The sequence below is a fragment of the Schistocerca nitens genome, chromosome 7, assembly GCF_023898315.1.
Source record: "Schistocerca nitens isolate TAMUIC-IGC-003100 chromosome 7, iqSchNite1.1, whole genome shotgun sequence".
Classification (NCBI taxonomy): domain Eukaryota; kingdom Metazoa; phylum Arthropoda; class Insecta; order Orthoptera; family Acrididae; genus Schistocerca; species Schistocerca nitens.
In genome coordinates, this window is record NC_064620.1 from 283,689,888 (window position 1) to 283,705,429 (window position 15,542).

General features: G+C 40.6%; 1 protein-coding gene across 1 annotated transcript in view; it reads left to right on the plus strand.

Annotated features, from left to right (window-relative positions):
- LOC126194652 (muscle-specific protein 300 kDa) overlaps nt 1-15,542 on the plus strand; it is a 607,158-nt gene that overhangs the window by 529,296 nt on the left and 62,320 nt on the right. The window contains exons 106-108 of the mRNA XM_049932837.1: nt 11,076-11,186; nt 11,368-11,541; nt 15,293-15,454. Coding sequence (XP_049788794.1) covers nt 11,076-11,186; nt 11,368-11,541; nt 15,293-15,454 — 447 coding nt within the window. The remainder of the gene's footprint in view (nt 1-11,075; nt 11,187-11,367; nt 11,542-15,292; nt 15,455-15,542) is intronic.

The following is a 15,542-nucleotide window of genomic DNA, read 5'->3' on the forward strand; positions in this document are numbered from 1 at the left end:
GTCCAATTTTTGAATATATTGAAGCTACTAAATTGTTGCTTTTAATTTTATGCTACATTATTTTTCAGATTGCCGATGTAAATATTCAGATCATTTGAAGAATATACATGGTTGTTACTTCCTGAGCTTTGTTGGCAGAATGTTACTGTCTTTTTAATTAACCAACAGTGGCACATATATTGTGAACCTCAAAGACTATCACATTTGATGAATCTTTAACTTGATTTCGTTAGTGATAAATATACATTTTGAGCAGAACATCAAAATATTCATTTTTATTACATTACTCACGTTAACTGTCAGTGTGAAAATGTGACGTGTAAAGTTCCTCATGAGCATTGCAATGGGGGTCATAAGTTTAAATAACAAAGTTGTGTATTTAGAGAACGTATCCCAGGAGACAGGCTGGGCAAGTTGAAGTACAAGTAAACAGATATGATGGTAGGCGGAAGAGTATTGCTACATTATCCTGGTATGAGTTAAACTAAATGAAATCGATGATACAGCTGTGGTTTGTTTGGTGTTCTGGCCAACTTCCTAGCAGTAAGAGCTCAATTGTACCTGTAACACAAACTGCAAAACACTGTGTGTGTTATAACTCTCAAACATTGTCAGTGTTTTCACTGATGATTTGTTATCAGAACTGCTCTTTATCACATTTTTTATAAACTGAGTGGCTCATGCTTTCGGAAACATATTTTCTACTATAGTTCTGGTCTGCAGCCTTATAACTTTGGAATGGAGAAGAACAAAGTTAATGGAAAGCTTAGAGGGAATGTATCGTACTTAATGTTTATATCAGGAATTAGCTATTTCGGATAACAGATGCCCGCTTCCAAATGTAAATTGTTTTATCATATTTAGGATGGAAGCTACTTCATAATCCCCCTTGTTCCTCTACTACGACTCAACAAGTGGGTGTTGTTATCAAATGACCTTCTTCTGTGATGACATAGTTCTGTGCAGAAGATTCACAAACATTTTATATGGTTTTGGCATCTTTCGTTAGAAAACTGTATCCAGGTTTACGGAAATGTAGGTAACGTAAAATAAGGGAAAGGAAACCACTCAAGTGTAGTGGACAATGCCTGTTGACCAGAAATGTATAAGAAAACAGTATCCACCATAGCTTTCTCAAGTAAAAGTACCATGTTCACACACACAATCATACAGACACCCAAACTCGCACTTCCACGATCATGGTGAGATTGACAAAATGTAAGTGAAATACTATACAATTTTTTTTAATGTGGTTAGGGTGTGGGTATGGGAGAGAAACCCTTTACTTTTGTGATTGTATAGTTCAGTAGGATGATGTGAAAAAGACTAGATATCGATAATAGGAACCTGCATGTACTATCCCCCACACTTTTGCTTGTCTTTAGGCACTCTAGTCCTTCATCAGAAGGCATATTAAGTTCTCAGATGGTACTTCTGCCAGGCCTCATGACGAAACCATATCGTAGTACTTTTTAGCAGTGCCACATTCCCTTATTCCAACTTATTTGATGTGTCTTGTGTGGTCAGAAATCGTTGGCAAATGGCAGTTGACTTTGATGATGGTTGTGTAGGGTGCAGATGGCACTCAGTAAGGTGAATGGTGGAGCGACAGGCTAGTGGACCCAGTGTCACATTGGTTTTTGAGAGAATTGCCTTATCAAACTCCATATAAATATCACATCGTTAGCAATGTGAGGCAGATGTGCCACACTCCTGCGACCGTGGTCGACGTCAGGTCTCAGGCAGCTGACTTCCACCCTGTTGACGAGGTGTATATGTAGGTGTCCTGCGTTACTAATGTTGGGCCAAGCAACTGCTGGCAGCCTGACAGTAAGCCACGGCCTTGACGTCAGTGATGCTCTCAGACTTAGCTGCATGGTCTTGATGTTAGTGATGCTCTCAGACTTATGATGCAATGGTGTTCCAGTACAGAATGGCAGTACCTGGTGACACGGGCCTTTTTTGTGTCCATCGCGGACGCGGGTGAAGACTTGCTGTGTGTGGGACATGACCCTGTGCCCTCTGGCAGGAGTCTGGCAATGGCAGGTGCGGATGGCAGTTCAGCAGTGCTGTGGCACCAAATCACACAAGGAGACTAAGTCTGGTAGGCTGCTGGCCTGACCCGATCTCGAATGCATAGTTGCAGCTAGCAGTGCCCAGTCATCTTGTCTAGCATAAATATGATATTATGGTGGCCCATCATTCACCTTAGCTAGTGTTGTCTGCACCCTACACAAGTATCGCCAAAGTCAACTGCTATTTGCCATCGATTTCTCATCACACAAGTCACATCAAATAAGTTGGAATAAGGGAATGTGGCATTGCTAAAAAGTACTATGATATGGTTTTGTCATGAGGCCTGGCAGGAGTACTGTTTGAAGAATTAATATCCCTTCTGATTCAGGACGAGATTGCCTAAAGACAAGGAAAAGTGTGTTGGGGGGGGGTCCCTATTTTTGATATCGAAAGTCTTTTTCACATCATACTCCTGAACTATACGATCACAAATGTAAAGTGTTGCCCTCCCACATCCACCCTCTGGAATATACTAATGACTATAAAAAATGCTTTTTATAATATTTTACTTACATTTTATCAGTGTCACCATGACCGTGGAAGTCTGAGTTTAGATGTCTGTGTGATTGTGGTACTTTTACTTGTTTAGGAACTGGCCATATATTTCTAACTGCATTTGATACAATATGGAAGTGACAAATTACACCTAGGTTCCTTTTCAGAAAATGAAAGAAAAAAAGTTTTTTAAATATGTGTGACATCTGAAGATCTTCACACAGAATGTGAAGTGAGTTGATTTTTATGCCATGGCATAAACATGCTAGCATATCAACTCACAGAATAAAGTGAATTGATTTTTGTCATTGCCCAGTGGTGATACATTAGTGACATTACAGCAACAATGAGGCTTTTGTGAAATACCATAGTCGAGAATTTCATTATGATAACCACAGTAATTGTAAATTATTTTCTGACTGTTAGGAACAACTATTTGTGTGATACCTCAACCTAATCCACTCGTGGTACAATATAGTAGGTTGACACATAAGTCCATAGCATTTTTCCCTAAGTTTAATAAAAACAACTAATACACATGACAGTTAATTTAGTCATGAATAATATATTCTCCTTCACTTTTTACAGAAGTTTGCCAATGCTGAGGTAATCTTTCGATCCTGCGACTATAGAAATCGCATATTTTTGAGGTGAAGAACTTGTTGAGCAATGTTTGGATTATCTTTTATGGATGTGCACAGATCTCTGTACAGGGAGTTGATTCTTTCTTTGGGCTCGACTATTCCTTTCTTTTCCTTACAGTAGCGTAAGTAATGATTCAGTAGAGGAATGGTCAGCGTTGTTCACAAGCCAGTTGATGATGAGCAAGCAGACGTACACATATGGCTGCTCACAGATTTTCGTGATTTTGGCTTAGAGCATGTGGTGCCCATACACTCAATTTTTGAACATTTCCCCATTGCTTGCAGATGTTTGCACGATTGTGGAATGATCGTAGTTTATCATATTTGCCAGTTCTCATTAACTTTGACCTGGAACGTTGTGTATTAATGTGTTTAAACAACCTTCATCAAACCCTGAAGGTCTTCCTGAATGTGGAAAGTTACTAATGTCAAAATGATCCCCCTCTTGTGGTGCTCTGTCCAATGCAGTTGTCCCCAAGCACAGAGCAAATGTTTCTGGCTGCCTCTGCTGCTGTCACCCCTCAACTAAACTCAAACGGAAAAGTATATCAGAAATGTTCCAATTTCTTCATGTGGCACTCTATAGTCTAGCTCCACAACTCCACTCACTATGTTCAAATGACTTAATGGTGATATGTAAACTCAAGTAGCAACAGCGAACTACAAATAGAAAGTGACAATCAGTAAATAACTGCAGCTGGAGTGCCAATATGACAAAGAAAAACACTATGAACTTATGCATCAAACTGGCATATTTAGTCATTAGAATACTGTTTTTTGAGGACGTCTTTATAATTGCAACTGCAGTTATTTTACATAGTTTTCAAACTGGCAGTAACAGCTGTCTCTAGGCTGCCATGATACAACATGTATTTCTAATTATACACTCCTGGAAATTGAAATAAGAACACCGTGAATTCATTGTCCCAGGAAGGGGAAACTTTATTGACACATTCCTGGGGTCCGATACATCACATGATCACACTGACAGAACCACAGGCACATAGACACAGGCAACAGAGCATGCACAATGTCGGCACTAGTACAGTGTATATCCACCTTTCGCAGCAATGCAGGCTGCTATTCTCCCATGGAGACGATCGTAGAGATGCTGGATGTAGTCCTGTGGAACGGCTTGCCATGCCATTTCCACCTGGCGCCTCAGTTGGACCAGCGTTCGTGCTGGACGTGCAGACCGCGTGAGACGACGCTTCATCCAGTCCCAAACATGCTCAATGGGGGACAGATCCGGAGATCTTGCTGGCCAGGGTAGTTGACTTACACCTTCTAGAGCACGTTGGGTGGCACGGGATACATGCGGACGTGCATTGTCCTGTTGGAACAGCAAGTTCCCTTGCCGGTCTAGGAATGGTAGAACGATGGGTTCGATGACGGTTTGGATGTACCGTGCACTATTCAGTGTCCCCTCGACGATCACCAGTGGTGTACGGCCAGTGTAGGAGATCGCTCCCCACACCATGATGCCGGGTGTTGGCCCTGTGTGCCTCGGTCGTATGCAGTCCTGATTGTGGCGCTCACCTGCACGGCGCCAAACACGCATACGACCATCATTGGCACCAAGGCAGAAGCGACTCTCATCGCTGAAGACGACACGTCTCCATTCGTCCCTCCATTCACGCCTGTCGCGACACCACTGGAGGCGGGCTGCACGATGTTGGGGCGTGAGCGGAAGACGGCCTAACGGTGTGCGGGACCGTAGCCCAGCTTCATGGAGACGGTTGCGAATGGTCCTCGCCGATACCCCAGGAGCAACAGTGTCCCTAATTTGCTGGGAAGTGGCGGTGCGGTCCCCTACGGCACTGCGTAGGATCCTACGGTCTTGGCGTGCATCCGTGCGTCGCTGCGGTCCGGTCCCAGGTCGACGGGCACGTGCACCTTCCGCCGACCACTGGCGACAACATCGATGTACTGTGGAGACCTCACGCCCCACGTGTTGAGCAATTCGGCGGTACGTCCACCCGGCCTCCCGCATGCCCACTATACGCCCTCGCTCAAAGTCCGTCAACTGCACATACGGTTCACGTCCATGCTGTCGCGGCATGCTACCAGTGTTAAAGACTGCGATGGAGCTCCGTATGCCACGGCAAACTGGCTGACACTGACGGCGGCGGTGCACAAATGCTGCGCAGCTAGCGCCATTCGACGGCCAACACCGCGGTTCCTGGTGTGTCCGCTGTGCCGTGCGTGTGATCATTGCTTGTACAGCCCTCTCGCAGTGTCCGGAGCAAGTATGGTGGGTCTGACACACCGGTGTCAATGTGTTCTTTTTTCCATTTCCAGGAGTGTATTCCAGATTATATTTTGTAAGGAAAATTTTGGCAGAACGTAAGTAATTTAGGAGTTGGGAGACCACTCACCAAATAGTAAAAGCATTAAGTCATCAACAGAGACATACAAAGAGAAAGAAGATTTGCTAGTTTATGGAATACATTTTTTTGTCGGGTTGGAATAGAAACAAAGCTCACAAGTTTTGTTTTTTGTTTGTGCCTGTCAATGACAACACTACTGCTATTTGGTGTGTGGTCTCCTTTACTGCTAGATTATATTCTGTTTCACATAAAGGGTGAAATTGCATTTTCTCTTACTCATCTTTGAAATTTGTATGTGGATGAGTGTGTTTTCAGTTTATTACTTCCCGAATAAAAACAGTATTATGGAAAGGATAGATTGCTACTCAACATACAGAAGTGGCGCTGTGTTGTGCACAGTCACAGTGAAAAGACTGCTAAACATTTTTAAGCTTTCAGCCAGAAGACCTTCTTCAGAAAGAGAAAACACATGCACATTCACATAACCACAACTTATACACACATGGCAGTTGTCTCCAGATTCTGTGGCCCAACTCAGTCCATAGTGGCTGGAGCCAGTGGTCATGTATGTATGAGTTGTGCTTGTATGAATGTGTTTGTGTGTTCTATTTCTGAGGAAGGTCTTTTGACAGAAAGTTTAAATACTTACAAGGGAACCTCCCCATCACACCCCCCTCAGATTTAGTTATAAATTGACACAGTGGATAGGTCTTGAAAAACTGAACACAGATCAATCGAGAAAACAGGAAGAAGTTGTGTGGAACTATGAAAAAGTAAGCAAAATATACAAACTGAGTAGTCCATGTGCAAGATAGGCAACATAAAGGACGGTAATAGCTGATGAGCGCCGTGGTCTCGTGGTTAGAGTCAGCAACTGCGGAGCGAAAGGTCCTTGGTTCGAGTCCTCCCTTGAGTGAAAATTTTACTTTCTTTATTTTCGCAAAGTTACGATCTGTCCGTTCATTCATTGACGTCTCTGTTCACTGTAATAAGTTTAGTGTCTGTGTTTTGCGACCGCACCGCAAAACCATGCGATTAGTAGACGAAAGGACGTACCTCTCCAATAGGAACCGAGAACATTTGATCGCAAGGTCATAGGTCAACCGATTCCTCCACAGGAAAACACGTCTGATATATTCTTTACGACACTGGTGACGGCATGTGCGTCACATGACAGGAATATGTTGTCGACCCACCTAACTTGCACACTTGGCGAGTGGGTAAAAAGATTCTTCTACCTTGCCCGATTTAGGTTTTCTTGTGGATGTGATAATCACTCCAAAAAAAGTGATGAAAACATAAGAGTTTGTCACATAAACTGCGTCAAATGAATGCAACAGTTTCAGAGTCGCACAGTTTTCCCTGTGCTCTGTCAAAACATATGTTTTTTACGTTTTCAAATGTTTCCGTGCGTAGACCGTCAAATTCTGTATATGTCCAAGCAAATCTGAACATGTCCTGGAATTTTGGAGACCAAAGTTGATTATGTGTGAGTGCCTGAACTTTGATAATTATCTGAAAATAAAAAATTAAAACTTTCACCCAAGAGAAGATTTGAACCAAGGACCTCTCGTTCCGCAGCTGCTCACGCTAATCACGGGACCACGGCGCTCGTCAGCTCACACTCTCCTTTATGTTGCCTATCTTGCGCATGGACTACTCAGTTTGTATATGTTGCTTATTTTTTTCATAGTTCCACACAACTTCTTCCTGTTTTCTCGATTGATCTGTGTTCAGTTTTTCAAGGCCTATCCCTGTGCCAACTTATAACTAAATCTGAGGGGGGTGCAATGGGGAGGTTCCCTTGTTAGTAGTCTTTTCATTATGCCTGTCTGTTACTCAGTGCTTCCTTTATATGGTGAGTAACAATCTATTCTTTCCATAGGATTGTTGTTTTGTTGAAATTATGAAGCTGTTACATCACTGTGAACAGTAAGACAATAATCTTTGCAAGGATTAAAATCCATTTCATGTGTTAGTCAAAATAGGAAGGGGTGTTATGGAATTATTGGGTATAACTTATGAACATAGGTTAAAAATGCCGACGTAATCCCCAGATACTTAAACTGTGAACTAACTATTTACCTTTGCTCCATTTTACCTGAAGTTTAAAATATGTTCTGCAACACACACTTTCTGTGAGACTTATTCAAAAATTGTAATTCTAATTATCCTAAATATAAATAAGAGTTTTTCCATAACATTTTAGAACCAGCAACTTCAAACTGTCGCCACATGGGACATTCAAGTCTCACCACAAACATGTCACCGAGGCATCATCGTACAGTAAAACCCTTTTTAGGGTTCCATACCTCAGTCACTTACATGACCGCTTTGTTGTTCGTCCGTCTGCCTATCTGCCCAACAGTTAAGAACCCTTATTCAAAGGAATGGGTATAGGTATCAAGTTGAAATTAGTGTCACATACCGAGGTCTATGGTTTCTTGGCAATTTAAAACATTTAAGCTTCTACATCAGTTCAGTCAAAAGATATAGCCATTTATGTCACATATATCAATTCACACAAACTTGCTTATTGAAACGTGGGGTACATCCCATTAATCTAGTATCACGAAATTTGACAAGAAGCAAGGTGTAACGGTGCAAGGAAATGGCAAAATAAAAAAAAAAGGAATGTTAATTTGTTGTTATATCATACCAGTCAGTTTTATTTCATTTGTTATCCACCTATCAGTCTTTCTGTTAAGACCCCTTTTTCTCTTGAACTGATAGGTGTATGAAGTTGAAATTTGTGTTACCTATTGTAGTCTGTGGTCCCTTTGCGTGTAAAACATTTAAGCTTCTAAGTCAGTCCAGTCGAAACATACTGCCATTTATTTCACACATACTGATAAGTATTTATATAGATAACAGGAAAAATCAGTTGAAATTCTTGATCCTCGGATGGATGATCTATCTGTATACATAATTAAGTTTGTACAGAACCTTCAGTGAGTGAGTCTTACTGACACTTGCCCGTATCTTTTTTAAGGCTTAATTCAGCCAGGGTTTTGCTCTTGTGTGATAGCCTAGACTACACTGTTTGTTCAATAATTTTCTTAGAAAAATGAGCTAATTTGCAAAAGATCTCTGCTTTTTACAATCTTCACTAAGAAATGCTTGTAAGAGATGAAACCAGAGATATCTCACTGCACTGTTCTGTAGAGACCTTCAAATTGTTTCTTTGAGTGAATGATTATTGTAAGATCAACAGTTATGGAGAGGATTGATTGCTTCTCACCATAAAGGTTACACATTAAGCTTTTGGCCAAGCTTTCATCAGAAAAAAAACACACACACATACACACACACACACATTCATATTCATGCAAGCAAGCACACCTAACCCACACATAACCACTCTCTCTGGCTGCTCAGGCCAAACTGAAACTGAAACACATCAAACCGGAGCAACAATCTGTAGTGGAGTGAGGAAGGGGGAAGTACAGCAGTATGTAGGTGGAGGAAGAGGAAACGGTGCTGCTTGGCAGAATATGCAGGGACTGGAAGTGACAGACAAGGCTACCTGGTGCAGGATCAGGAGGTGCGGTGGGAAGAAGAGAGATGAAAGGAGAGGACCAGAGAAGGGAAAAAGGTTGGTGAGTGCACAGGAGGACGAGGGGCGTTCGTTGGGAGGGGGTGAAAGAACTGGGAGGGGGAGACTGTCAGGTGGAGTGTGTGGGGGCAGTAGGTTACTGTAGGTAGAGGCCAGGATGATTTCAGGAGTGGACAATGTGTTGTAAGGATAACTCCCATCTGTGCAGTTACAAAAGCTGGTGGGAGGAAGGATGGGGGGATCCAAATGGCCTGGGTAGTGAAGCGGCCATTGAAATCAAGTGAGCTAAGTTCAGCTGCATGTTGCGCATCAGAGTGGTCCACTTTGCTCTTGGTCTTAGTTTGGTGGTGGCCATTCATTCTGTCGGATTACTGGTTGGCAGTAATACCAGTTAAAAGACTGAACAATGATTGCAACATAGCTGCTTTCACAGGTGGTTCAGCCTGTGGTGGAGTAGGCTATCAGCAGGCACCCAACAGCTTCTTTCCCCTTTGTGCTGTCATCTTCTCTCAACTCACGTCCCCTCACCCTCATTGCGCACTGCTGTCTGCCAATGCACCCATTGATCTTTTCCCTTACTCTGCTCCTTTCCTTTCCACTCCCCCACCCCTTTCCATCCACCACAGCATCCCGATATTGCACCAGGTAGTTTTGTTTGCCACCTCTTTTTTGAGTCCCTGAACACTCTGCCAGTCAGTACTGGTTATCTTCCCGTACCCATACACTGGTAACCCTCCCCCTTCCCCGCTCCACTATGGATTGTTCCTCCGGTTTGATGCATTTCAATTTCAGTCTGCTGGACTGAGCACAGTGATATTGATCATGTGTGTGTGTGTGTGTGTGTGAGGTGTGAATGCGTCTGTGTTTTTCCTTTCTGATGAAGACTTGGCCGAGAGCTTAATATGTAAAAGTCTTTTCATGTTCCTATCTGAACTCTGGGATCATCTTTACGATGAGTAGCAATATATCCTTTCCATAATTTTTGACTTTCCAGCCTGCACTTTCCATTGTTTGTTTGTTGTGAGAGCTGTTCATCTTTTATATCAAATTATTTGTAGTTGAGGGCAACACACTGGTTCTTTGTAATTCATTAGATTGCTGTCTTGCAGAAGTGTATATTAGGAAAACAGTATTGACATCCTAATGGTAGCATGTGTAAACTTTAATGAGAACACATTATTACCCGAGCTATGCATATGTGATAGGTTTACAATATTATAATAGAGCTGCCAGTATCAGAATTATAAATGCATAAAGACGACAAAATTGAAAGTGAAGTTGAGAACATTTTCTGGTGTTCTTCCTTTATCATAGATTGGATGATTATTCAGGATATGGAAGTAATGATATGTTATTGATTATGAGGATGATTAATATACTTGAAATTGGAGTAGCATATTACTAATTTAAACTAATTTTGTGTTAACAAAGACACGGCAACCTTGGTTCTTAATTAAGAGAGAGAGAGAGAATTGTTGAAGCGAAGTGGAAAAGAATCAGTGATCCAGTTGCATGCAGGAGTTTGTATGGGGTTACAAGAGTGGGAAGAATTAACTACCAGAAATTTATGACTACAGGAGAGGAAAAAATGCCAATAAGATATACATTAGTGGAAAAGTATACGTTTCTAGAGAACAGGGAGAGAGTTTCTCAAATTGGCAAATCTCTCTGTAGTCTCTTCAGTAATTAGAATGGTTGTGGAATGAGTCTTGGAGCTTCTTCTTCCTCTATTTACAGGCTAACTTAATCACGTATTTTAACATATTGCATGGCTTATATCTATGATACTGATGAAGTATTAGGATATGACAGGTGTTGGAATACCTCTGTAACAGAATAAGAATGAGTAAATCTAAAAACGGATCATGGCTTTGTGTTCAAATATTGACTTGGTGCATGTGTAGAGGCTTTTTCATTGTAATTCTGTAGCTTTGATTCAAGGAAATTAAAATTTATTGAACATACATATTTCAGACTTCAATTGCTTCAGACACAGAGAACCTGCAGAAGAAGATAGAAATTTCAGAAAAGGATCTGAGTAGTTTGCCGACAGATAACCTCTTGAACATGTTGAACAGCATCACAGTAAGTACATATATTATCGATAATATTAGTACAAGATAGCATTAATTAATTAATTAGTTTCATAATAACAAATGTCAACACTTAAGAGCAAATGTTGATGCTTCTTTATAAATGCATTATTTTGTTGTTTGCTATTCCTGTTCTTATTGACGTAATTTTCACACTTGATATTTCCTTGCAGAAAATCATAGAAGACTTGGAAGAGAGAGAGCAAGAATTAACACAGTTAGAACGTTTGCTGCGTGAACTGCCTCAAGATGTGGAATGTCAGTCACTTACAGCAAGTCTCTGTGGCCTTCGCACTCACCTGTTAACTCTAGTCTCAAATGCTGAACAGAATCGGGCAACTGTTGAGGTACTGATACAGATCTGTTTGCATATACTTTTTTTGTATGTCTTTTAACTTTGTCCGCCCTTGATCACTGGGTTGTTCAGTGAATTTTTTCTTAAGTGTTTCTTTTTTGTTACCTTGTTTTGTCATTTAACTGGTCAGTGCCCCGTAACAATCAGATTCAAAAAATTAGAAGTGTAAAAGTTTTTCATACTCTACATTCTACATATTTACAAAGTTGTGACTGAGGAATGTCCATTCTTTTGTCACCATCAATTGATGAGAATTTGGACAATTGTTTCGAGAACATATTAGTTTAATAATCTGCTGTGGTGACTTAGCTTGCTTGCTGTGTTGCTACATTGGTCTGCTGAAATGAAATAGGTAAGGCAAACTTGTAAAAATGAACAACTTTATGGGCGGGGGGGGGGGGGGGGGGGGTTGCGGGGGTGTGCAGGGGTGTACTTGGGAAAAATCTATTCTCAAGATTGAATCTACTATAGTACAGGAAAAAGTAACAATCAGCTTTAATTAACAAACCAAATATGTTTCATTTTGTTGCGTGACTGAAAACCTAAATCTTCAGTTGAATGGCAGAACATATACAATTTGATAGCAAAGAAGTTAAGACAGAATCAACTACCTCATTTGCAAAGCAAAAACAAATGCTATGAAGATGATAATGGTCACTTTTTTCCAGAGACCACCTAGTTTGGATGTCTAGTGTGCTGTTCATTTATTAGTTTGTCACTGGCTAATTATTTTTACTTAAGAATGCCTTTGTAGAAGACTCTGTTGAGGGATAACGTCTTTAATTTCAATTTGAAAACATTTCCAATTCTTCCCCCCTCCCTATGCCAGTAAATTGCCTGTACAGTTTTAATTGGGTAGGCTTCAGAACACACTCTGGTAGGGATAGGAAGGACTGTGGGTGGGATGCTCCTCAGTTCCAGGTACGACAATAAGTATTCGAAGCCTTGGTGATGGAAATGGTTAAGTTGTTCCAATCCAGGATGGTATTAGGTGATAGAAGAGGTCGTGGAGTGTGCTTCTTTGCAGCTGGTACCATGGCATTGCTCAGAAATTAGGGGCAGTTATGGATATAGCACAGGAAATTTGTCTGTAGATTAGACTTGGGAGGTAATGCTTTTATGTGAAGAGTTCAGGATACTGAACAAAGGATTGCGAGTCGCTGCAGATGTGATATCCGCAGGTGATCAGAATATATGGGAGAGAATTGTTAATGTGAAATGGGTGGAAGCTTTCAGAAGTAAAGTAACTTCAACAATTAATGGACTTGATGTGGAAAGAAGAGGTTTGCATGGAGCTACTAAAGGGTTAGATGTCAACATCCAAGAAGATGGCACACTGGACCTGAGGAGGACCAGTTGAAGCAGATTTGTGAGGGGGGGGGGGGGTGTGTGTTGAGGCTGTGACTGTGGATGAATGAAGATGCAAAATTTTTGTCCTGGAACCACACAGGATGGCATTGGAGGGTGCCAGCCAGGTGCCTTGGTCATGCCACAGATTTCTTCATACATATTCCCTTGAAAAGGGGAATACTTAAGCATAAATGTATGGCTTGTCAGGTCTATAAGGAATTAGGTAGTAGGTTTCACAGTGACCGAATATGATTATGCGCAATGAAAATTAAAGATTGATTTTAACTAAAGGTCATGTGACTGTAAATTTACTCTAGTGAATAGCTAACAAAGTAATGTTCACAATCAGTCTGCAGTTAAAATCACACTGACAGTGAGACATATTTTGGACAGAACAAATTAAAAAGATTTACATTGAGGACTGTAACATCTGATTATGTGCACACTGTAAATTCACGACGTATGTGCAAGTAAAGTGCAAGCACTTGACACCTGTGTGGCTGTGGATAGTGCCTACTTGGCTGTGTCATTGGGTGAGGCAGTATTCATCATCTTTGGCAACTTCCACCAAGCTATGCTAAACTCTTTTATTTGTGCTCTCTCTCTCACACACTGCACCTGTGTGCAGACCACTCAAATGACCCACATGCTGCTGGGCTCTAATGTGTGTGGGATGGAATGAGGAGGGAGATGGATTTGGGGATAAGTTATTCGGATGTGTCTAATGATTTGAATAGGGACTGGACTTCCCAGATCACTGTGTCAGGGCTTTGCAAGTAGAAGATTTGAACACAATCTGCTACTGCATCAGTTACTGCTGGACTGAACTTCCCCGTTGTCTTCATAAATTGCAGCACATGCCTTGTTCCAGTTTTGACATGTGGCTTGAAAAAAGTGCCACCGACTGTCTCAGCTAACAGTCATATCCAAGCAAATGAAATTCCTCCAATCTTTCCTTAAAACAGGAATGGTCAAATGAAATAAAAATGAGGAGATGACTGAATCTTCATTTGACAAAGATCATGATTGATACAGTAGAGTGCAAAATAATGCAGTGGTATGGGAATGTGAAAAGAATACATTTAAATAGAATGCTGAAATAATACTTTTAAAGACCTGTACAAAGCAAAAGGCCTAGTGGAAAATCTTAAGACATTTGCCAGAAGTAGATAATCAGAATTGGCAAGCTGCACAAATATTAATATTTCTTAAATGAAGACTTCCACTGGGTTAGAACAAGTTGGAAAAGCACAGCTGCGCCTATAATGATCATACTCCACAATGATATATGTACAGCATGGTCACCTTTATTCTGTCAATAAATATTCTCCACATCATGTACTATGAGCCTCTTTCAGAACTTAAACTTCAGCTTACTTTTTCCCAAATTCTTTCTTTTAACTCTTGATGGATATATGGCTATCTCTAAATACTTGTGATTAACAATATAATGACAGTTTTATGTTATCTGTTGACCTCTAGTTGCTGCCATTTTTACAGTTTGGGGTTGTCTCCAAGTCCATTGGTGTATATTGTTCCCTGAAGTGAAAATATTCAGCCAGTTGAAGTATTCATTAGTAGTTGTTTTTGATGACAGTTGGAGAAATTTGAAAATTCTTTGCACACATCACATAGTCAGCATATCAATGTGTAGGATACTCAGTTGATAGGAGGGATATCTTTGAACAAGAACTGAAGTAACAGGGAGACAATAAGACAGTGAGAGTTAGTTCAAAGAACAGGATTTTTAAAGTTACATATACAAGATTAGTTATATCATTTTTTGTGTTCAAATATTCCTATTTTCATTGACCCAACTGTAACAGTCAGTGAATGTTTTTGAGTTTTGCTTAGGCAATGTCCCAGCTCTCAGTGTGTGTGCATTAATAGGAACCTGCCAATGAAAGTTTGTGAAATGGCACTGAAGATTAATTTGCTATATAAAGATAACCAAACGATAATTGAATGAAATTTGTCCATGAAAGGAGAAAATTGTTCATCCTTCAGTGATTGTTTCGTGACAGTTATTGTGTATTGAGTGTGTCACATTATGGTGAAAGGACAAGTAGAAGGACAAAGAAGAAAATAAAAATTGAAAGAACCAACATGTTTCAACTGGAAGGAAAGAAGTGGCTTAGTTTCAGAAGATTTGTGTGTGTCACATTACGGTGAAAGGACAAGTAGAAGGCCAAGGAAGAAAATAAAAATTGAAAGAACCAACTTCTTTCCTTCCAGTTGAAACAAGTGGCTTAGTTTCAGAAGATTTGTGTGTGCAACACATAATACTATTAAAAAAAATCCATGCAGGATGAATGTGGATTGCTTGGAAATAATTTGCCTTTTAATTTCAAATCCTTTATAGGTACAAAATTTTATTTTACTTTGTTTTTCAGTCTGCCTGGCAGCTGCAACAACGTCGACAAGAAGAAGTGAAACAGTATCAGATATTGCTTTCTGAACTGGAACAGTGGTTGAAATCAGCAAAGGTGGTGCTAAGTGCAGATATCCAGGAAGCATCAGCACCAGTCTTGCGTGAACATATTACTGCACATAAGGTGAGTATCTATATATGCATGTTACAGATTGATTGCACAGATTAAGCAGAGTCCAAAATATTTATCTTTTTTTGGATTTTGATGCTCT